At 40.0% G+C, this 23,734-nt stretch overlaps 1 protein-coding gene across 1 annotated transcript in view; it reads right to left on the bottom strand.

Moving 5' to 3' along the window:
* Positions 1 to 23,725, bottom strand: part of MBD2 (methyl-CpG binding domain protein 2) — a 59,147-nt gene extending 35,422 nt beyond the window's left edge. The window contains 3 exon segments of the mRNA XM_019721880.2: positions 10,328 to 10,487; positions 23,043 to 23,298; positions 23,301 to 23,725. Coding sequence (XP_019577439.2) covers positions 10,328 to 10,487; positions 23,043 to 23,298; positions 23,301 to 23,586 — 702 coding nt within the window. The 5' untranslated portion in view covers positions 23,587 to 23,725.
* Between the last annotated feature and the right edge of the window lie 9 nt (positions 23,726 to 23,734).

Genomic DNA, 23,734 nt, shown 5'->3' with positions numbered 1-23,734 from the left:
GCTAAATTGTCTTGCTGAAGTAGAGTCTACAAAGTCAGGTAACTCTTTAGGACCTATGAAACTTAGTGAAATACACCTCAACTGTCAACAGAAACCTGGGCATCCAAAATAAATCTTGACAAAGCCATACCACCAGCAACTATATCCCCAATCTACCTTTATTATTAGCACGAAAGCCAAGCCCAGATCCTTTTGAAAGGTCTATCACACTTGGACACACACATGAAGCACTAACTTAATATACGATAAACCTACCATAATCCTGAACAGACTATTCTCATGAGCAAGACCATTTGCTAACAAGCTAAAGTTATTTTGTTTAGTTCTGTCCACCTTTTACTTCCTAGCCATCTTTAGCCAATCAATATCTAAACACCTGGTTCAAATTAACCAAAAAAAAATTGAACGGTGCCATTAGCTCATAACAACTTATTAGTTATCTTCATGTATTAAAGACAAATATCCTTTATTTATTAAGGCTATTTCTGCACATAAGAAAATTAGATGTTCTTCGGACAAGAGACTACTAAATCGTTCCAGTGTCCTCCGTTCCTTTACCGTTCCAGTCACCATCATCCCTGTCTGGGTAAATATAACAGCCTCCTTAACGGGCCCCGACTTCCACTTCTGCAGCTCTACAATCCCAGCCAAAGGAATCATATTGCTCCCTACATAAAGTCTGCAAGAAGCATTCCCCACTGTTCCTTACACTGGCTGGCCAAGCCCTGAGATTAGGTTGTCTACATCCTTGACTGACCTAGCCCTCCTCTCCCACTCCCTAAACTCCAGCCACTGGGGCCTATTTTCTGCCCTCCAATGCTCAATGTATCCTGCCTTAGGAGTTTTGCACTAACTATTCCCTCAGCATGGAATGCTTTTCCCTCTGGTTTTTGTATAGCTGACTCCTTGTCATTCAGATCTTTGCCTAAAAAAATCACCCCCTCAAAGAAGACTTTCCTGATCACTCAGCCAAAAATAGCCACTCAACCTCGATCATTCTTATTTAATTTACTGTGTAGCAGGTAGTATTTAAATTGTGTATTAGTTTGTGATTCCACTGTAATATAAGCACCATGAATATAGAAACTTTCTTTACTGTATTCCCCGAATCTGGAATAATACCTGAGCACACAGAATGCGCTGAAACAAATGATGCATAAAATGTCTACTACATGTTAGGTCTTGTTATGCAGCCCTTACCCTTAAATAGTCTCATTTTCTGCCTTAAACTTACAGATGCGATGTAAGTGGAAAATATTACAATTCAACGTAGTTTATTTACAATATCCATCTCAAAATTATTAAGTAGTCGTCTGTACTATCTGCCTCAAGATTATAAACGTAAGAGAAATAATCGCTAAACTTGTTCCATCTTTAGTACTTAACATGAAGTTACAGATACACAGCCAGTGTCTTCCTCTGAGTCACATGCCAGCCCTACACAAGCATCCCACGGGAAAATAATCCTCAGTCTACAGATGGTGTTTCTGGCAAAATCCCTGTCAATCATAGTGCTTATATCATGAAACAAGAGAAATAGAGTACAAAGAATCTAGAACTGAGCAGACTGCCAACATGAGACTAAGACATCAAAATAAACCATGTCCATTGGCAGAAAGCATGCCTATTGCTCTTAGAGAGCTGAGGCTCAGGGAAAATGTTCTTCAGTATCAATCTGAAAACTTAGATCTCCCTGTCACTAACCTGCCATAGTAGCTTTTCATCTGTATGTTTAAAATTTAGCACAGTGGTCTGGACAGAGGAGACTATCGTGGAGATTAACACCTTGGGGCAAAGTGCAAAGTATAAGGTTCATTAATAGGATGCCAATGGGTAAGTTATAGAGATGGGACAGGTTGTTTCTTGGCTGAGTTGCAAGAAAGCTTACTTGGAAGAACAGTATCAACTTGGAGATCAACAGAGCTAACCAACCTTGCACACCAATACACTTGACTGACAATTAAGCTTGCTTCAAATGGACAACTATTCTCTCTTAGGGAGGCAAGCAAAGGCGTTTGAGGAGCTCATACTCTGCTGCATAGTCCTGTAACACATCATTCATGTAGGAGGCTGAGAATTAAGGCCAGAGATAAAGCCAGTTCTTTGGGGGCTCAGAATTCAGACAGGTCCTAGCTGCCTAAGAAAGGTCTTATAAATTCATTTATAATAGCAATCCAGCAGAGGTACACATATCTCCTTTCTGAAAAGTCAGGACCATATTATTTTAACTGTGTGCTCTGCTCTAGCTATTATCACAATGAATCCCATCACACCTCAAATCCCTATCTTGGTAATAAACAGCCAAGTCTTTCTTACTACCTACCACTCGTCCCATAGTATTCTGTACATTCACCCCACAGTTCAGTGGCTCTCAAACTTTTTTGACCTCAACTAAAAGTAGAAATATATTTTACGCCATGACTCCAGTACACACGTGTGTAATACAACTTGCCTAAAATACTCACCCTTACTAAATGAGATGTGCACTATTTTATAATCCTCTTGTATTTCATTTTTAAAAATTCTAGTCTTGAACAATTACATTGATTTAATGATCTGAAGTTTGAAAACCAATCCCCTGCCCTCAATCCTTAACACTGCACACTCTTGAATGGCTGATCAGCAGCCTTTCCTATATCCTCAATATTCTCTAAACGTTGTTCAGTCCTTGGACTTGGCTGTCCCTCAAAGATACTATCTCCCCTTACGTTCTCTCAAATGAAGACGTTTCCTCTTCCTCTCTCTTCCCACTACATACCTACAAGCCAGGAAGTGGTATAGGTTTCCTCCTTTTTCTAATCATTTCCTCATTTTTGCTCCTTCAAAAAACGCCAGCTCCTTTGAAGCTCTTAGGATCTGGCAGTACTACTCTCTACCCCTCCTCTTTCTCCTTCATTCACTCAAGACTTTCGTTTCTGTTTCCCGTCTTCCTCTCCATCGCAACTCTTGGCCTCAATCTTAGAGGCCTTGATACCCATGTGGAAAGTTCACACAACATCCCGAGTTCTTAGAATTCTTCTTCTGCCGAATCTCACTCCCCTAACTCTATAGTCACAGGCTTGTCAACCTAGTGACGACACCACCTCCAATATCGCAATCCAGCAGCCAGCCCTCCAGTTTCTACTTTTCATCCTTACAGCTCACTTAGCACTGCCCTCTGCATTAACTCCATCAATATCTCCTATCCACTGACTGTACTGTTTTCTCACTGTTCCTTCAGTCCTTTCACATTCCTTCCTACCCATGGTCTATCACCACCATTACACCGCAAATGTGCTTCACTTTTTTGACCTCTGTGGTTTTTCCACTTGTGCTATCGACCCTCTTCTTAACCATTCCAAAGTCTTGAAAATGGGAAATTAACCACATCAGCATCCCTTTCATCTACCACTGATTTAGTAATTCTCCTCCTTACCCAAAAAAATTTATTGAAATAATTGTCTACACTGACCCATTTTATCTTATTCACTTTCAACTTAATCCAATCTGGCCTTTGTTTCCATTGGAACTATTTGTTATGAAGGTTATTAATTCATATTGCCAAGGTCAATGGAGATTTCTGTCCTCCCCTAGTCAACCTTGTAGCGGCCATCATTGTAACTGAGCACTCCCCTTTTTAAAACATTCTCCTCTTCCATGTTTCGCCTACCTTACTAGCCATCCTTTCACAATCCACTTTGCTGATTCCTTCTATTCCAACCAAATTCTAATTATGGATTTTTCTCAGCACTTGGTTCTGGATACTTTCCTATAGCTGGGTAATCTCCTCCAGCTCCATCATTTGGAATAACCAAGGAATTTCCAGCTCAGACCTCTCAATCAGTATACCAACTGCATACATGACATTTCCATTTGGATGTTTAATAAACACCTCAAATTTTGCATATTCAAAGTTGATTTTATCCACCCATATAAATCCTTTCCTAAGGGGATCTTGGGAGATGGCAACCCAATCCATCTTGTCACTCAATCTAAAAACTAAGGGCTCATTCACACTTGCGTTTTCTCTGTCATCTTCCCTAGCAAACCTTCCTTAGCATATCTTCTCAATTCTATATTCAAAACAGAACTATAATCTATTTCTCTCCACCATGTGTCTAGGCCAGCATGAGTCCTCAGTCAATGACTAACTCTAACAGCTACTTGTTCCTCACTTCCACTTTTGTCAACTTCATTTCAAATAGAACCATGTACTCAACAGTGGCCAACACCAAAGGGAGATACCAGTAATCCCTTCCTTGTAAGGACTTCAAGGCCTAGGAATGTTAGATTTATCATCTGTGATCCACTCACTCCCCTTCTCCCCCAACAATATCCAACAGAGAGAGACCAAACGACACTTTTTTCAGCAAAAAACAGCACCAGCATGTCTAGGAAAGATTTGAGTTACTTTCTTCACAGGCCAGGAGAGCAGCTGCCATGAGGCAGTTCTTACCACAATATGCTCTGCCAGGAGCCAGGAACCAGAATGATCCTACCATAGGGCTTTTTAGTGGTGGTGAACTGACCAAGGGGTCTCTAGGACAGAAAGAAGTCAGCCCACTGAGGTACTTCAATAACTGAAAAATTCCTGCTTAATTAAGCCAAGGCCTAATTTGAGCTCCAGCAAGTGAGCTGGTCCCTCACATCTTCTGCCAAGGCCTTGCTCCCTCTCCTGCTTCTGAAACACTATTTATTCACTTTTCAACGACATTTTCCTTAGAGAATTTCATGTAGACTCTCGCCTTAGAAAAATGCACAACAGAAAATATTGCACCAAGTTCAAAGATTCCTGGAAAGCCTCCTGAAGCACGGACTCTCAGTTTAGACACCTCCCTATTAGTTCCTTCTGAGCTGGCCTCTTTCAACCTTTAAAGGAAATAATGATGTTCCTTCATCGTGTATTCTCTTCAGAATATTGCCCTCCCTCCCCGACATCTCATTCAAGCTTCATAAAAGTAGTCTAATCATTATTATGGGAGAGGGATAAAAATGCACATGTGTACATTTATAAACGCATATACCATGTTTCCCCGAAAATAAGACCTAGGCAGACAATCAGCTCTAATGCGTCTTTTGGAGCAAAAATTAATATAAGACCCAGTCTTATATTACAGCAAAATAAGACCGGGTCTTATATTAATTTTTGCTCCAAAAGACGCATTAGAGCTGATTGTCCATTAGGTCTTATTTTCAGGGAAACAGGGTAGAAACTCTGGAAGGACATACAAAAAAAAAACTGGTTAATAATAGTTTCCTCTAGGGATGGGGTTGGGCTTGAGAGACTGAAGAGGGAGGGAGACGTTTTTCACTGAACATACTTGTACCATGTGTACAAATTACATAATCAAGTAATAACAAATCTAAATTTTTAAACTTTTAGAAGAGCAGGCCAGCAGGCTACATTTTGCCTCTAATTTCTCATTTCCCAGAAACTTTCTGGCATTCTAAGTGACTTCTGGTACTTCCATCCCTCAAAGCTGGTATGTAAAGGTCACCAGATGTCTTCTAATTTGGAAATCCAATGAATACTACAGTCCTTTTTTTTTCTTTTTTTTACTACCAAGTCTTTATCTTCCTTGATCTCTCCATGACGTTTAACAAAAATCTTTCCTAGGCTTTTATAACACCACATTCTCTTGGTTCTCCCACTACACCTTTCTGGAAATTCATTCTTACTCTCCATAAGATTAATTTGTTCACTTATTCATGTGCCTACAATGAATGTAGGCACATGAATAAGTGTGACACAAAGTGTGACAAGACACTTTTCTTCTATTAGCCCCAGTGTTGGGCCATCTCAATCCGTTATGGCAAACCATTATGCCAGGAGTTCTCAGTGACCTGGGAGGCCCTGGGGTCCACAAGATCCTTTCAGAAGTGCAAGAAACAAAACTATTTTAACTCAATCTTCCTCACCCCATCCCCAAACTTGCTCTTCTTCCCTACTTCATGTCCACCCCTGCAGCAAATGACTCAGGTCAGAATTGTAGCAGGTACCAGGTACTTATATCTACCAATTCTCTTGAGTCTCACACCTTTCCATACCTCTTTTACAGCATTATTTCAAGTCATCATTACTTTTCTAGACTTCTACAGCCCCAACTGCTCTCCCTACTTCCAGTTGCACCTTTTGCCAACCCATTCTCCCTACTGCACCCATTCTATAACCACCTGATTCCCACCATCACACCAGCTCACTTAAGTTTCTCAAACTGCACATATTTTGTCCCCATGATATATTAACTCTCTAAAAGAATTTATTTTTATTATTTTGTTGAAGATAATAAAAACATGCAACTGCTAGATCATTTGGTTGAGTACTTAAGACACAGCCATACAGAATTCAAGGCTGTGTTTTTAATCACAATAGCATACCACCTTAAACCAAGGTAATTCATGAGAAATGAATAACAACACTTACACAATTAACTCCATTCAAGACAATATGATGTCCTTTATTCTCAAATGTTATCATATTTGTGTGAATAGAGAAATGTAGTGGAAAAATTGAGCCTTGCCAACGTATTAGTACCACTGACAAGTCAAGCTTAAAAATAACTTGCTCCATATTCATGTTGTAAACAATTTACAAAGTACAGCATATGCCACATTAATGTTAGGGAACTTAAATTTTGTCAGTTTTGTAGCTTTAATTGGTAAACATTTTGCGGTTGTTAAGAGCTAGAAACACAAGAAATTGAGTTTACTGTTTACACATCGGAAACATTAAAAATAAAAGGAATTTCTAGCAACAAAACCAAGCTACTTAAGTGCCTTAAACATTATCTTGCACTGAAAATCACTACTCTTCTTTATCTAACCCTAGAGTGTTCTCTAAATTTATAGACACTTATGATCTTTTTAAGAAACTAACTTGCTTCTTAAAATGTTGAGAATCATTCTCTCTGAAACCTTGAAACAGCTCCTCTTGAGAAACCTAAGCCTGCATAAATGCCTAAATGATACTTAGCTGTCAAAGCAAAAGTTCTGTGGTCTTATTTACATATTGAGTCATAGCTCTAGAACTCAGCTGTCCAACATGGTAACCACTACGAATACATGGCTATTTAAACTTTAATTAAATAAAACTAAAAATTCAGTTATTCAGTCACACTAGCCACATTTTCAAGTATTCAATAGCCACATGTGGCTGGCGGCTGAAACATTTGCATCATCCTAGAAACGACTATTGGACAGTGTTGCTCTAGAAGTTCGCCCTCTGAGTAAGCTGAGAAAGCCGCTCACGCCTTCGAATACCACGTCCATGGTGATGACTTCCAAATCCTTCTCGAGTCTTTTCCCATTAACCTAATGGAACAGCGTCAGTAACCTACTTGATATCTCAACTCGATCAGATGGCGAGATGGAGGTACTAACTGGAAATAATTATGGCAATGGCAAGAAAATCGCTATGGTACAATGAAATCAAGAATGGAATAGTTTCAGAGTAAGGTTAAGACTGAGACTGAGACCAGCAAGAATAGGTACTGCAAAAATGATAAACATTAATCAAAAGACAATGCCCACTCCACTGTACCCACCTAGCCTAAAATAATTAAAAGCCACTTTGCAAAGATCATCGGAAGATATCTTCCCAACCATACCCGAATGGATTATTCACCCACTAAACTCACCTTTGATATGGAAGATGGAGCACAGTTTACAATCAGTCAATATAAACTATAATTTAGCCTGTTTCAAAGTTTATTTTGTTAATTACATTCCTAATTCTTTGAAGATAAGCCTTTTTTAAAAAAAACTCAAAACAACGTAATAATGCACTTCAGGCAGGTTTACAACCACAGAACAAAATACTACCTCAGATTCCTGTTTACTGGGTTAAATCTCCCAGCTTTCTCTATACTGTATAATTATTAAAAACACATAATGCAGTTATTAATTACTCATAAATACGTTTTCTGCTTTACAGAGATATTTAACGTTGGTGTTATTTTAAAAGAGAGCTTATTTTTTAAAATGCAATATTCCTGCATTTTTCTGACTACTTAAAATACAATCAGATGCAAAACAAGGCTCTACCCCCAAAAATTCAGATAGAAAGCTTCAGAAAACATTGACAATGAAAGGTGTTTCCAAAATAATGTATGGTATATTAATTTATTCAATAAACATTTATCACCACTATAAACTTCTGGAATGAGGTAGATATTCAATCAAATAAACATGAAGTAAACATTTATTAAGTACCTACCGTGTGCTAGGCTTTGGACAATATACACAAAAACAATTATAAAAAAGGCCTGGTCCCTGCCCTCGTGGAGCTCACAGTCTGTAGGAGGCGACAACCACAAACACAGCAGCAAAGCACCAGGGAAGCACAACGAAGAGGGACTGGTTCTGCCGGGAGGATGCAGGGCAGGCTTCACAGAGATGGAGACAATGGAGCTGGGCCTTGGATGAGGAGCTGTTCGCCAGGTGAGGGGGAGGGGGGAGCGCATTCCAAGCAGAGGACACAGCACATGAGCAAGCAGAGTCTTGAAAGCGCACGCCATGGTGCAGGGTGATGAGCGAGCGGTCCCGCGCAGCTAGAGCGTAAAGGTGCACACAAACTAAAGAGACGAATCAGTGTTTGGTTTTTAGTGACTCGTAACTATCAGGAAGCACATCTTCACATTACACTTAGTGTAGCTTAACTGTGATTCTGGTAACAGCAGGATAGTTTGAAAGCATTCCATTCATTTCAGAAATATTTGAGCCCCTTCAATTGATACCCAACACTGTGGTTAGAGTTTTTAAAAGGCAGTTTTAGAAAAATAAATCTTGATTTTCCTCTGCACACTTAAGAAGCAAAATAAACCAAGAATAAATGTTTTCTTAAGCTGCAATCACACAGCTTTGCCTATATACACTCAAGGTCCTAACTTTTGTTAACTTGAGCTCCCTCTCCTCTTGTCACTCTCTCGTATCCTTCACACCTTCAAAACTGTCAACAATGTCACAGTGGTTAAGCATTACAGAGGCAGTTTCAGCCTTCCCTTCCCACTCTGCCTGCCTAAACAAGGTACCCGCCAACGCCCCTCTGGAAACCAATGCAAGGTCACCAACGCAACATAGGAGGAAACAGTGCATTCTAACCTCCATAACAATTTTTTGAATTAAAACTACTGTCAACAAAGTAGGAAGCTGAATGCTGAATCAAGAGAGATATGAAGCAGAGACCCCATACCGTTCAGGAAAAGCAAAAAGATGAGGAGGAAAAGAGCTTGGATCAGAAAGTCTCCTAGACTGGCCACCAGGCAACACTGTTCACCGAGGTGGCTCAGTGCGTAGGAAGGTGGAATAGGGAAAGGAATGGAACTAATGTGGGTCAAATACTTGGCTAGATGTTTTCATATAAATTCCTATTTATTCCTCACAATGCTAAGGAAAAGATTTCATTACCTTAATTTTACCAAAGAGAAGTGTGAGGCCATCAGAGGTTAAGGAAGTTGCCCATGACAGGGTGAGCTAGTTAAGGGGCAGAGCCAGGGCCTGGAACCACACCCGCTGCAGCCCAAGCCCTTCCCACCCTACACACGGCCTCAGGGTTCCGAAGAGGAAGGCACACTCCCAAGGGGCATGCAGGGGTACATCAGCCATACCCCTAGAAAGAAAGCCCTTACTTTTCCCTTCACCATTTGCACACAGAGTGAGACAATGGTGGTGGCAACACACATACACATTTATCTCTGAAATTTAGAGAAAGAAAAATTGAGGGGGGGGGAAAAGGTTTTATAAGATCAGTTACCCTTGGAGGGAGGAAAAGGCTTTCTTTGTAAAGATATTGGGTGCTGTTGTACAATTAAATTAGCGTAATTCAAATGTTATTTGTTTAAATTCCTATACAATAAACCATAAACTAAGTAGCCCAATAAAAATACGAGCTAATAGAAAAACCTCCAATCACAGCACCGTGATGAGAGCATCATCAAAAGTCAAATAAAAAGTCCCCTTTCTCAAATCCTAATCCTGAAAATTAATAAGTATAAACTATGTGGTAAGAATACCACATTAAAATTTTGCCTCTTTGCGCAACAGGAACTATTTCTAAGGAAGAAAAATAATCAACAAACCAATCTTTTGTAAATAATCCCAATGAGCCAAAAGTGTGATTGGCCTAGAGACACTGAAATGTTTTCAACTGTGCACAAGTGACTTAGGTTCTCCCGCTATATACGTACTGCTAACCACCAGAAGATTAATCCATGTGTAAGTCCAAATGCTCAGCGAGGAGAGAAAGGAAAAAAGAAAACTGGGACATTCAGACAACCAAACTTCCAGTGAGATATCTGAAACAGAAGATACTTTTTGGAGAGCTTCTGAAATAGCATGCGTATTAACCAACCTTATTCTGATTGAGAGGATCATTCCGCAGTCTCTGTTTGTTCTTCTGTAATTTACTAGGCATCATCTTTCCAGTTCTGAAGTCAAAACTGCTGAGGTCAACAGTATTTCCCAGGTACCTTGCCAACTGAGGTTTGCTTCTGAACTTCTTACCACTCGGACTAGAACAAAGATAATGTTAATTGTACAAAAGTCGGCAATATTTATCCTGGACGCTACATACATCTTTTTCTTCATGCCTTCCTTCCTGTTCTCAACTGTTACCACATCACAATTGTACATGTTTATTTTTTTCAAAGAAACATTAAAGTTTTAAAGGAACTTTGTAACTTCACTATAAAAAGAGACAATGTGTCATCTACTGTAACATCCACTAGGTCCACCAGTGGAACACATAGCAGATGTTACTACAGACGATCCCGCTGGTCACTCACTCAGCAACCACTAACAGAATCCCTACACAAACCACATGCACAGCACAAGCACACTGCAAATGTCTTCAATCTTACAAACTTTTTTCCAAATTGACTTTTGAAATGCTGATTTTTCTATAAGTATTACATATACACAATGTCAGCAGTAATCAAAAAGAACTTCAGAACTACTGTTTTCTGAAGTCAACACCCTCGTTGAAAACACGCATACAACATACATAAACACTTGGAATCCATATCTCTTTGGGCTACCAATTTGAACTCATAACATTTACAATGGGGAAAGAAAATCTTGAATTAGACAATATTTAAATGCTCTCTTATGTATTAACTACTAAACGGAGAAAACTAAGGCAAACATTTGTAAATGTGTTTATATGATGCTGACCTGAGTTTTTGTAGCCAAAATCCTACCTTAGAGAAGCATATCAAGAATAATTTATTTCCTGTAAGAAATATTGTCAAAGCTATAAAATTACAAAAGTGCCAGAATTATACAGAAGGCTAACCTGGTATGTTCTAAAACATTTTTTCCTGTGTGGCACTTATCTGTAAGAAAATCTTTATGGAAGTATGCTCCAAAGTCTTATCTAAATTTTCTAAGCTAAATGTGCTAGAATAAACTGATAAAGTCAGCGGGATGTATCACCAGAGAGAATTGTGAGAATTCTAGACTACCTCTCAAAGAAGCCAACATATTATATTTAGAACTTAATCTTGCACCAACTGACTACAATAAAAGAAAGATAATTCAACAAAAAGACAAAAGAGAAAAGGCTAGAAAACTCAGCAATAAAACACTCCCCTGGAACAGCAAAATCTCTCTCTGGGTCAAGTCCAAACCAACACACCCCTCTTTGTCACAAACTCTGGTATTCTGCCACCACCGACTTCAAGACAACTGAAGATCGTATCACCATTCTTTTTCCACAACCACATGACGTCAAGTATTCCTGAAACACAATTCAAAGTATAGAATTCGGCCTACAGATGAAGATAAGAACCAGTGACAACCAGAATGTGACAGACTAGAACAAAGTGGAAAACAAGAACACAGCAGAAAAAAGAAAGGAAGATTAGGGTAGGAACCCCCCACTCCCATTCTAATGCAGACTTCCCAATGTGCTCAGTATCGTAAAATAAAAGAGCATGTAGCCCTCCATACTGTCCCCAACTTGAAGCATCTCTGCGTACCAGACATCCCCTCTCAAACCCATCTCGCACTGCCCTCTGCTGCAGCATCACCGTCCACCTGGCACGTGACCCTCCAGCCAGAAGGGCCAGTCACAGCACTTCAGTGCCCCATCCGCCAGCCACAAAGGCAATACCAAGTCCTAAAGTGCAGACTCCTCAATGCTGACAAAACAGCTTCACCTTAATGACACATCAAAACCCTTCAATCTGTTTACATATTTTTTTCCAGACTCTTCTCCATAACTGCTATAGCTTGTGCTTGGTACATTTAAGGAAGGTCGACCTAACTTCCCAGTGGATTTTAAGACGAGGGACCTTCCTCTGCAGGAAATGAAGGTAAGCATATTGAAGGACAAGACCTCAGGGGATGGTCAAGCAGGAATTCTGCCCATCGCACACGGACTGTCTGCACAGCAGCAAAATGGCCCTAGACGTGGCTGAGGAAGTAAATGCTACATGAACAAAAAGATGGTATGTCATTTAAGCTCTGGTCTTACCAAAGTGACAAAACTACCATCTGTCTGCACTCTAAAGATGGCTTCTGTAGATCCCAGCTTCAGACACACACATTCATGACTTAATGTGACTAAAAGCATCAAATTGTAACTTAGGGAAATTACTTTTTTTTTAACTGAAGGAGACTAGTGAAGATTAGTCATTTTCAGATTTCTCTGCCTAGAGTGACTACTTCTAATCCCAGTAATGAAATACTAATATTTCACTTTCAACCACAAAAAAATCCCTACAACTACCCCCTATGTATGCCAATCCTGAACCAACTTGTGATGGCATCACCTTTAAATTCTACCCACTAAGTACCCTAAAGAAAAGTAATTAATACAAATCAAAAACATGAGTTATATTTTTCCAGTGCATGGAAGAAAATTTCATCACTGAAACTATGTCTTTGCTCGCTTTCATTCTGATTAAACTGCTTAAAGCACTTCTTTAACCTTACTCTTGGAGGTTTCTAACTATAGATTATCAGGAGAAATTTTATTTGCATCTGGCTTTCAAATCTAAAAAAAAACTGAAATACCAAAATACTTCAATTATAGTCACCTTAATTTAATGATAGTCACCTTCTGTCACTCTATAAACTCACCTGTAATCATTACCTGACAACTATAACATGCCCTGCCTGTCTACAAGACACAAATTAACTCTTCTGACGACCTGCTGTTTGCATGGGAAACTGCTCTGAAAACACTCCTAGTCTAATAGAGCAGAACACATTTTTTCTTGTTACTTTGGTAACGTGGATAATCATGGTATTTAGTCAAATCATTCTGCGAAGACCAGAGGTCTGAACAAACACAGGTATATCTTCAAACCAGTTTACGACAGGATGAGCTGTGTGGGCGGCAGTAATCAGAGTAACAGGAACCGGCCTATGGCCTATGAGTGGCGAGCGGCACTGTGGGTGGCAGATGGTTAGCTCAGGCTGAAGGGCACGCTCAGAGATGCAGCACTCTCAACAACATCAGGAAGTACTTGTTGGGGGATAAGAAAGATACCTGCACTGAAAATTCTATCAGCTACAGCACTGCAAAAGTGTGAGAATAAGAAAACAGCACCTCTATTTTTTCCTACCCTCCTTAAATGTTAAAGCTTACCTGTTACTTACAAAAGTAAGTATTGAAAGGAAGACTTCTCTAGCTTTAAATAACCATTGTCTCCAGAAATTAAATTTTAGCAGACTAAAAATCTGAAATTAAAATTACTGTTTGGACTTAGGTACCGCAATACTGTGATGTATAAGAAATGTGTATTTGGTGACGCAGCCGACCAAAACCAAATGCACGTATCTCATGTATGTATACGTGGTCTTCATCCTTTCCGGCGTACAGCTCCCAAACCCCTAGAATTTCCTAAGTGGAAAGAGCAACAATCCTGCCTCTTGCCATGTTAATGAGGTGACTTTTGGACCCCACGCAAGGGTAGAGACTTTCAGTCCCACCTCCTGACTTCCTGGAGGAGAGAGGGGCATGACGTTGACTCAACAGCCAATAAGCCAATGACTTAGTCAATTATGACTATGTCATAAGCCTTCAAAAAAATCCCAGAAGACGCCTGTCAGCCCTGTTGGGAGGATCTCCGCATTAGAGAACCAGGACGTTCCCACACGCCAAGCTCCAGGGCAGAGGCTCCTTCATCCAGGACCTCACCCTCGTGTCTCTGCATCTGGCTGTTGATCTGTATCCTTTAATATCCTTTGTACTAAATCGGTCATCTAGTGAGTAAATGGGTTTCCTGAGTGCTATGAGCCACTCCAGCAAACTAACAGAACCCAAGGAAGGGGTTGTGGGGAACCTGTGATTCATAGTCAGTCAGAAGTACAGGTGATAACCTAGAATTGCCACTGGCATCCTGAGCTAACAGGGGTTGCTGAAACATCCAATCTGCAGCCAACGGGTCAGAAGCACAAATAACCTGGGCTTACGGCTGGCATCTCACTGGCATCCGAAGTGGTGGGAGGTCTTGTGGGACTGAGCACTTAACCTGTGGGGTCTGATTCTATCTCCAGGTACGTACATGGTGTCAGAATTTAGCTGAAATCTCAGACAGATGGCTGGTGTCTGAGATTTGCTTGTTGGTGTGGGGCAGCTGCCACACACACACTGGAATGAGGTCTGGGAACGCTTTTCAGATACAAAGCATATAATCAGAACACTGCCACACCGAAACTCAAAAAATATATACCACTGCTTCAAAACTACATGACACGCACACAGAAATATCTATCTAAAAGTCAGCTCTCCACTCCCCCTTAACTCCTTTGTTTCCAAACTTTAAATGTAGACCTTTCCTAAAATGAACCATCCTCAGCCCTCCTCTATAGTTTGTTCCTGGTACATTCTACCTACTCTTATCTCACTTTTATCTCGCATCGCTAATCAGTTACTAAATCCAGTTCCTTCATAATCACCTTTTAATCAAACCTTTCCATTTCCATCCTACTCTCTAAATCAATATTTATCATCTCAGGTCTAAGTCACCATGATAGGCAGATTTTCTGTTTACTAGTCTCTTTGCATTCTAACCTATGTAGATTGCTCTTCTAAAAACATCACTACGTAATCGGTTTAAAAGCCTTCAATGGACTTGCACGCATTAGCAAAAGGGAGTCAAATATCTTAGTCCTGCATTTGAGATCTTTTTTCATCTAGCCTCCTCTTAATCTTCAACCTTACTTTCCACTCCTCTTACCCAGTGACCTTTGTTCCAGCCATGTTGGTTTATTCACTCTATTTTGAACAGGCTGAATGGTTTTCCCTCCTCAGCCCTCGCAAACCATGTCTTTTCCCTGGCCTATGCATGTCCTTTATCCCCAACCCCCAAAAGACCAAAAATACCAATCCACTTATACTTCTTCCATAAAGCCTTAACAGAACAAAGTAATAGGACTGTTTCCTTCCCCTGAACAATATAGCAATTACTGCCTATATCAGGCAAATAATCATGAACTTCCTGTTGGCATCTCTTATATTCTAGTTTTGAAATACTGAGTTCTGTATGGCTATAAAACTTCCACAAGTTTAAATCTTATCTTCACAAATAGCATACTGAGTAGTTATTTATGAATGTTAAGTAGTTATTTATGAATGAAATGATATAATGTCAGATTTTCTTCTAAATAATAAAGACTGCATCGGGGTAGTGGATTGGGGTATGGATGAAATAAAATTGGCAATTGCCAGGCTGGGGACTTGGCAGTTTTTTATATTATTTCCTCTACCTTTTTATATATATGTTTGAAATTTTCTACAATGTATGTTTAAAATATAAACATTAAAGTATGCAACTGAGTATTTTCCTTGAAAGTTGGAAAGCTCTCTTTAATATATGAAGAGTTTGGGCAAGTAAATTTGAGCATTAAAGAATTTCTTTAGCATTTGGGATAGGGGAGTGCAGAATTATTTTTAAAGTATTGATAAGGAAAAAAATTATTTACAATTTGGCTACTAATAAAATGTGACAGCATTCCACCTTTTCCCTCGACATAAATGTTTAAGGAATCACACCACACAATTTTAAACAGTATAAAAGACCTTAACTATAATTCAAATTGTACCAATCATTCTCATTCCATGAACCAGCATTTATATCACTGGTAGCAAATTCTATTATCTTTATATCACGGTTAAAGAAGGAAAAAAAGCCAAGATTATCCACTAAAAAATAAAAAAATAATTTTAAAAAATGAATGAATGTAGAATTCTACCTATCTCATCCTACTGCCTTAAGGCACTCTCTTTCTGAAAAAGGAAAAACACTGGTATTTTGGTTCAATTTGGAACTGGACACTGCTATGGAAATGTCAACAACTAAATATGGCTGGAGATTATTTCAAAATATAATTGGGGGTAGTGGGGAGGGACAGGAGGGTAGAGGCTGGATACTGACGAAAGATTGGCCAGGACTTGTTGTTCAACCTGGCTGACAAGCACCTGGGGGACTCATTACACTTTTCTACCTGCTTTTTCTTTTGTATATGTTGAACTTTTCCTAATAAAAAATAGACAGACAGATAAAACAAACAAACATACAAACAAACCCCAAAACAGGCTGTATTTTTTTTCAAAAGAGGGTAGGGGCCTACAAGAGAGGCCTTTTTAAAGAGATGTATGTACATCACTGCATACATGTTAAAAAGAATTTTAAGGACATTCAGCCTTGCTTTAATCTATGGGTTCTGCCAGCATAAAAGAACAACAAAAAAAAATACCAAGACACATTTTTCAAAAATCTTTAAAAGGTGACATTTTTCCTCACATTTATAAACCACTCATAATTGTTCCCAACAAATTTTAAAATCTAATTTTAAGTTACTTTTACTATTATTTATATTCACATCTAGTTACCAAATGAGTTTGAATTTATAAGACAAGGCAAACACATAAGATCCACAGATACTATTCAAATTTCATTCTATTCCATACTTTTATGTTCCTATCTTGGCAAGTTTTAGTTTTTCAAAGTTATGATGAAATTAAGTAAAACTTCATTTTACAACTTGCCTAGTCGTTTCTTAGTGGAAATGGCAAACAGCAATAAAAAATAAACAAGAGCTGCAAAGAGTATTACTATTCCTAGCCAAACAGCAAATCCATGAAATAAGAGTTGATGATTTATTTCCAATTCATCATGCAAGTCTGATAAGATCTCAAACATGAGATAAAAGGTTATGAATTTCTATTGTTAGTCCCACTACAAAATCTTAAAAAAAAAAAAAAGCATCACCTCCTTTGCAAATCACCTGTTTCTGTTCCATTTGTTAAAACCAACTTATGACTGTGTCTCACAAATGAAATTTTTAAAGCAATCTGAAAATATCACCTATCAATTTCTGTTGATCATTTTTAGAATTTATGTGTATCACTTCCTTTTGAGGTACGTACTCGTATTTCCGCTACTGCAGGTATTGTGGGCATTTTGGCAGGTGAGACTTTGCATGTCAGATTCTAAAAATCAGATGTAGGGCAGATGGCAGTGTTGCACTCTCACAAAAATTACTCTAGCACATCACAAAAAGTGATGGTACAGCTGAAGGAGAATTATCAGAGAACAATTTCCACCACACCCGTATGTCTTTTATTTGTGGATCCTGGCTTCAATCAGGCAATATCAAGAAAAAAGACTAAAAGCGAGTCAAACTTTCAATTACGCAACAACAGTTAATATTTCATTTCTTTCCTTTCTCCAACTAAAGAGATTTTTAAATTAGTCTGTAGGGTACATTTCAATAGTGTCTCAACTCTGAAAAGAAACATACGAACTTTTTACAGGAACCATGTAAAACTATCTCAGTAAGTTACATTTAGCCTGCAAGTTACAATGTGATTCCTTCAAATTGTGAAAGCTTTTAAAATAAAGACCTAGAGCTTGCTTCTTAGGGAATGTGTTGCCCATCTGAATATCTGAGAAATAACAGGGTCAATCGAGGTTAAACATACATGAAAGGGGTGGGGGAGGAGGGAAACATTTCTAAACAAAATGATCACTTCTGTTACCCAGAATAAAACTGCTTTAATTAATGTTAATTTACCACATTTTTCCATTTTTTGCCCTCCAACATTACACAGAGCTGGAAGATCATCTTTTGGTAGAATGGCTTCACTGCCCAATTGGAATTCCAATTGACCCTTTGTCAGATTCAAGATGCAAGTATAATAGTGAATCATTACATTATTGTAGTAGCACACCAAACTCAATAGGTAGACGAGGCGTGAGATGTGCAATGTTTGAGAACACAAGTGGGGATCTATTACAGGCAGCACAGCAGGGTGGTCACCACAGCAGGGCTCTAACTCTGCCCTTGCAGCAGTACAACCTGGTCCACAGAACTGAACTTCCTGCCCTAACTCCCCACCTGTAAAATGGAGAATCTGTATATGCTTCATAGGGTTATACGGAGCTGGTAAGATAATACATATAAAGCATTTAGCAAAATACTACTAATCACTGCCAAAATTATGACAGCTATGACACAATACACATAAAATCAAGGCATCTAAGGCCCTATACTGTATCCCATAAAATCAAGGCATCTAAGGCCCTATACTGTATCCCATAGTACGTAGTAATGAAACTTGGATGGTGATTTCTTACTGTGTCTGTGCCCTAATGAGCACCTTATTTACCATTTTCACATCTCCCGTGAGCATCTTATTGGTCATTTTACTGTATCTCCAATATTAAAAAAGAAAAAAGCTCTCTATCTCTATTTTAACAGTAATGATAAAAATTATAAAGTTGAAAATGTTTGGACTTCGTAAAATATCTCCCAATTCCATCCCAGCACAACACAGGTAACATAATGCAATGGCTAAGAAGTCATTTAACAGTTGTTTTACAAAATTTTAAGTTATATCAATTGGTAAACACTTAATGAGCATCTGTGTTCAGCATTGTGCCTAAGGGGAAGCCAGAATCCATGGAAATGAACAGGAGAGTAACACACAGGACGTTCAGTTTAACTACAGAGATGACTAGAAAGAAAATATTATGGGAAGGACAGTTTACTGCAAGTCAGAGGTTTTAATTTTTAAGAACTGTAACAATGGATCTCTCTCTTGACTTACTCAGCTAGTTTTTTCCAACAAAGACTACATGAGAGAGATGTTTTTTTCTTAAGACAAATGGAGGAGGGGCTGGTTGAACTTTGACATCCTCAATGATTCAGAATTCATGTCCTTAAAGCACCATGCCCGGTTTTAGTAACAAATTGAATTTTTTTAATACTTTTTACTATACATTTTTAAAGACCTATTGATGTATGTTCAGCCCACACAACTTGAGTTACTTAATGAACTGTTTTCCTTAATTAGCCCTTAAACATATCTAAGGCGTCAAGGAATCTATGTACTGATTTTGGTATTCTGGACTCTAATCCTTATAGCACTACGAGGTACAGGTACCACCATAGCCACTTTACAAACGGAGAGACAAAGCACAGCGCTGCAAAGTTTAGGTGCCGTCTGCAGGGCTGCACCACTGGGAAGTGGAATTAGAATACCAACTCCAGTCTCAGGAAACAACCAAAAACACATTCTACAAGAAAACCATTGAGGTTTTCTTGATGAGCTGAAGCTGTGTTGTACTGCCTTCTCTAGAGACTCCTACTTTTATCATATCACTCATAACTTTACAGACTTCAATTCTAATGCCTCTGAGTCCTCTTCTTTCCAGATCAAGGTGAAATATTTTTAGTCTCTCTTCATATACCTGGCTCCCTATGATTATTTTAATTATTCTCTGATTCCACCGTATCCGTCAGAGAAATGATCAGGTGCAAATGCATCATAATTTTGATAAAAGTCAAAAATGTTCACTGTTATGTTTCCAATATCCAACCAGATGATATTTTATGGCAGCAGCTGTAACAGGTTACCATGACTCCCCAGGTCTTTAACCCAATTATAACAAAAAGAGTTAGAATCCAACAGATTTAAAAGTTTAGATTAAAAAAAATAAAAGGGCATGAGATAGTTACTAAAGGTTCCTACGCAGAGCAAAGTATTTCAAAAATATCTCCCTGCAAGTGCAGGAAACCCAAAACCAGAAATGACAGGAGTCAAGTAGACCAGTTAGAAAATTATTGTTCAAATAATGAGTTTCATATGATGGTTACTTTTTCAGAAATTATACTAATGGATCCAACACTTTATCAAACCACACCCTTTTACAAAACAAACTTTGGGTGATAATACATGAACTGCCACTGGCCTATCAGCAGTCCTTGACAAGAGGCATGATTACACTGCTCAACTGGCCATCAGAGGCACACCTTCCTGTTAGAGCTGGGCAGTCTCAGGAAACAACAAAAAACCATTCTACCAGTATTTGAGCTTTTCTTGATGAGCTTAAGTCCAATTAACAAGTGTAAGACACACCCCAGGTTACCAGATCCAGATTGCTTTAAATTAATCTCCCCAGGGTGAGGCTAATTCAGGAGTTAGCACTGTTAGGCTCCGTGTGAACAATTGGGTGCAGGTGTTCACAGACCAACAGGATGGTTAACCCTTAACCCGCCTATTAACAGATACAGGGGGTGTTTTGAGCTACTGGTTTTTAACGGGTGGATATATATGGGGATGCTAACATGCAAAGCAGTGACACTGCAGATTGAAAAAATAACATGTTCACCTTTACTCTAAGTAGGTAACCTCCATCATTCATTACTGAAAGAGGAAGTCATGCTACATGTGTCCTCCTGCCTCAGAATGCAACCAACCTCTCAAGAGGAAATTAAGACTGAGTGTTACAATCCTGCATAGTAACTAACAATTTGTAGGCAGTCAACAAACAACAGACAACACTCCTTGCAGCCCTGAACTAAGCGCATGTGGCACAAATCTGTTCAACCTGCCCTTTCATTTTGCATAAACAAGTAAAAAGCAAATCACATTGTATTGTCTCATAAAAAGACTTTAATTCAGAAAGTAATTATCACTATATTGGTTTGTAATTCGTCATAAAATCAATTTGTTTGAAAGTTTGTTTTAAATTGATTTTATCAGTTTTTCTACCACAAAATATTTATTGAATGTATTAAAAAAAGCACATCAAACATTTACAACACATTCAAAAAATATTAAGTGATCACAAATCAGAATACAGCAAGCTGCCTTTCTGAAATAACTTTTCCACCTTTTGCAAGGAAAACAACAAGAAAAGCTTTGCAGTAACCAAAAGTTAGTTTGAACAAATGCGTCATCCCAAAACCAAACAAACCATATCCCCGGAAATATACCATAGGGAGTGAAATTCAAAGTTTAAGATGCTCCACTGAGACTAGTCTAGTCTCCTATTCCTCAAGGAGCTCAATCCCAGATACAGGATATTCCTGTCTAATATAATTGGCTACAAGACATCAAAACATAATTCACAGAAAGATTACGCATACTACCTGCTTAGAAAGAAAACAGAAGGGGCTGTTAACAAAAGAATATGCATGCAAAAAGGAACAATTGTGAATAGTAGCACTACATAAAACAAGTGAGAGGAGTAAACCATTTGTTCTACAATAACTCTCTTCGTATTATTCAAATAAATTTAATATTTAATGACGGAGAAATACATAATAAGATAATCACCTTTGTATGTTTACAGTAAGTTTTCCATTTTTATCATTTAAGATTTCAAGATAATTGTCTCAGATCAAGTGACAAAATAGTTCTAATGAAACACCACTTCATTTAATTCTTTTTACTTGAAGAGGTGAAATACATTTACTGAAGCTACTCCTCCATATATTTTGAGCAACCATCATGAATACGTTCATGTTTACATGTCATATACAAGCAGTGATCACATTCTTTTGTGCATGTATGTATATACACATGCACATAGCTATTTTTTTTTAACCTTTTACATCTATGTAAGAGTATTTGCAATTCACAAATACTGTATTGTGTGGAGACACACAAGTACACACACAAAAATATATTTTCCCAGGGGTTAATGTGTGAACCTACTGGAAGTTGAAAGAATGGAAATCCTTCATAGTATTATTCCAAAGACTAAATAGCTGACAACAAATGGCTGCAAAACCTAAATACACTCCCTGTAAAATGATTCAATCAGCCCACAAACATGGCCTCCAAGGACTAGAATATAACGTTTGTTTTCTTCTATAAATGGGATGATTTATTAAAAAAAAAAAAAAAAAAGTCAGTAAATTTGTTGGTAAGAAAATTCCACTGATATCAATAGCCACAGGCACTTTCCTGAGCTTACTGGGTCATCCCAGCTAATGACATGGACAGTATGTCCACAGGATCGCAAGATCACGTCAAGCTGAAAACCTTGGATCACTTAGATGCAAGGCACTGATGACATATGGGGCAGATAATTTTTTGGTGTGGGGGCTGTCCTGTGTGTTATAGAATATTTAGCAATGTCCCTGGCCTCTACCCACTAGACGCCTATAGCAGCCCCTTCCAAGGTGTGACAACCAGAAATGTCCACAGACGTTGCCAAATGTCCCCTGGGGGACAAATTTTGGTCTAGGAGTCTAACAACTTGTTACAGTGTCTTAGTTTCCAAAAGACAGTAAGTTCTGTAACACCAAGAGAGTTCTTAGAAACTTCAGGCATTCCAAATGGCTACTTCATATGAAACTTTCCTGGATCCCACAAAGTAACTGAAACCTTGCTACCACAGATAGCTAATTCTTCCACATGTGCATGATTAAACACTCTTGTGATGATGAGTCTGGGACAGACTGGGAAAGGAGCCAACGGTGACTGGGTTTTACAGTTTCGATGAATTACACCTTCTTTTAACCCTTCAGTGGGACTACTCATCGCTGCCAGAGTAACCCTGGCTTTACAAACTACTGTCCTCAATACTTTCAACACGAGACGCCCGCCTCTGGGCTCTCACCATTCAGCCACTGTGCCTGTCACTAAACTGGGCTCAATTCTCACCCAAGGGCTCAGGCATCTTCTACTACCAGGCCAGTCAGTCTTTGACACTTCCCTCGGGTCCCTGCTCTCATTCAGACGTCCTCAGCCCAGGTCAGCACTTGACCCTTGACCCCGGTCTGACCCCAACGTCCCCTCCCCGCCCCCAGGGCGGTACCTGAAGTAGTAGACATCGCTCTTGCCGGCACTGAGCCCAGATTTTCGGATCACTTCCTCCTTCTTCCATCCGGGGGGGAGGGCCGGGCAGTCCATCCTCTTCCCGCTCTCCGTGGCCCGGGGTCCCCTGGGCCCCGGCCCCGCGCTCCCCGACGGGAAAGGGACCGGCTCCCGCCGGGGGGCGCCGCCGCCACCGCTGCCGCCGCCGCAGCCGCCGCCGCCGCCGTCGCCGCCAAGGCCGCTGCCGCCACTCGGGGACGGCCGCGGCCCCGCCCCCGGCCCCGGCCCCGTCCCCGGCCACGGCCACGGCCCCGGCCACGGCCACAGACGCCGCCGCCCCGGCCCGCCTGCTTCCACCGCCCCCGGCCACGGCCGCCGCCCCGAGCGCCTTCCCTGCGCACGCCGCTCACCGGGGACGGGGCGAGCGCGCTGCCCTGGCCCCCCTGCTCTATGGCGGAGTCGCCGCCAGCGCCGCTGCCGCCCGCCGCGCTCTCCCCCTCCTCCTGCTCCGGGCAGCAGCGGCCTCCCCCCGGGTGCGCGCGCATCCAGCCCCCTCCCCAGCCGGCTCTGCGCTTCTTCCGTAACCGAGCCCTTGGAATCCCGGAGACCCGCCCCGCCCGCAGCGCGGCGCGCGGGGGACGCGCGCAAGCATCATAGAGCGGACGCGCACAGAGCGGCCCTCCCGCTCGGGGC

Source organism: Rhinolophus sinicus, linkage group LG09 (genome assembly GCF_036562045.2).
Source record: "Rhinolophus sinicus isolate RSC01 linkage group LG09, ASM3656204v1, whole genome shotgun sequence".
NCBI lineage: Eukaryota > Metazoa > Chordata > Mammalia > Chiroptera > Rhinolophidae > Rhinolophus > Rhinolophus sinicus.
This window is presented reverse-complemented; position numbering and strand designations above follow the sequence as displayed.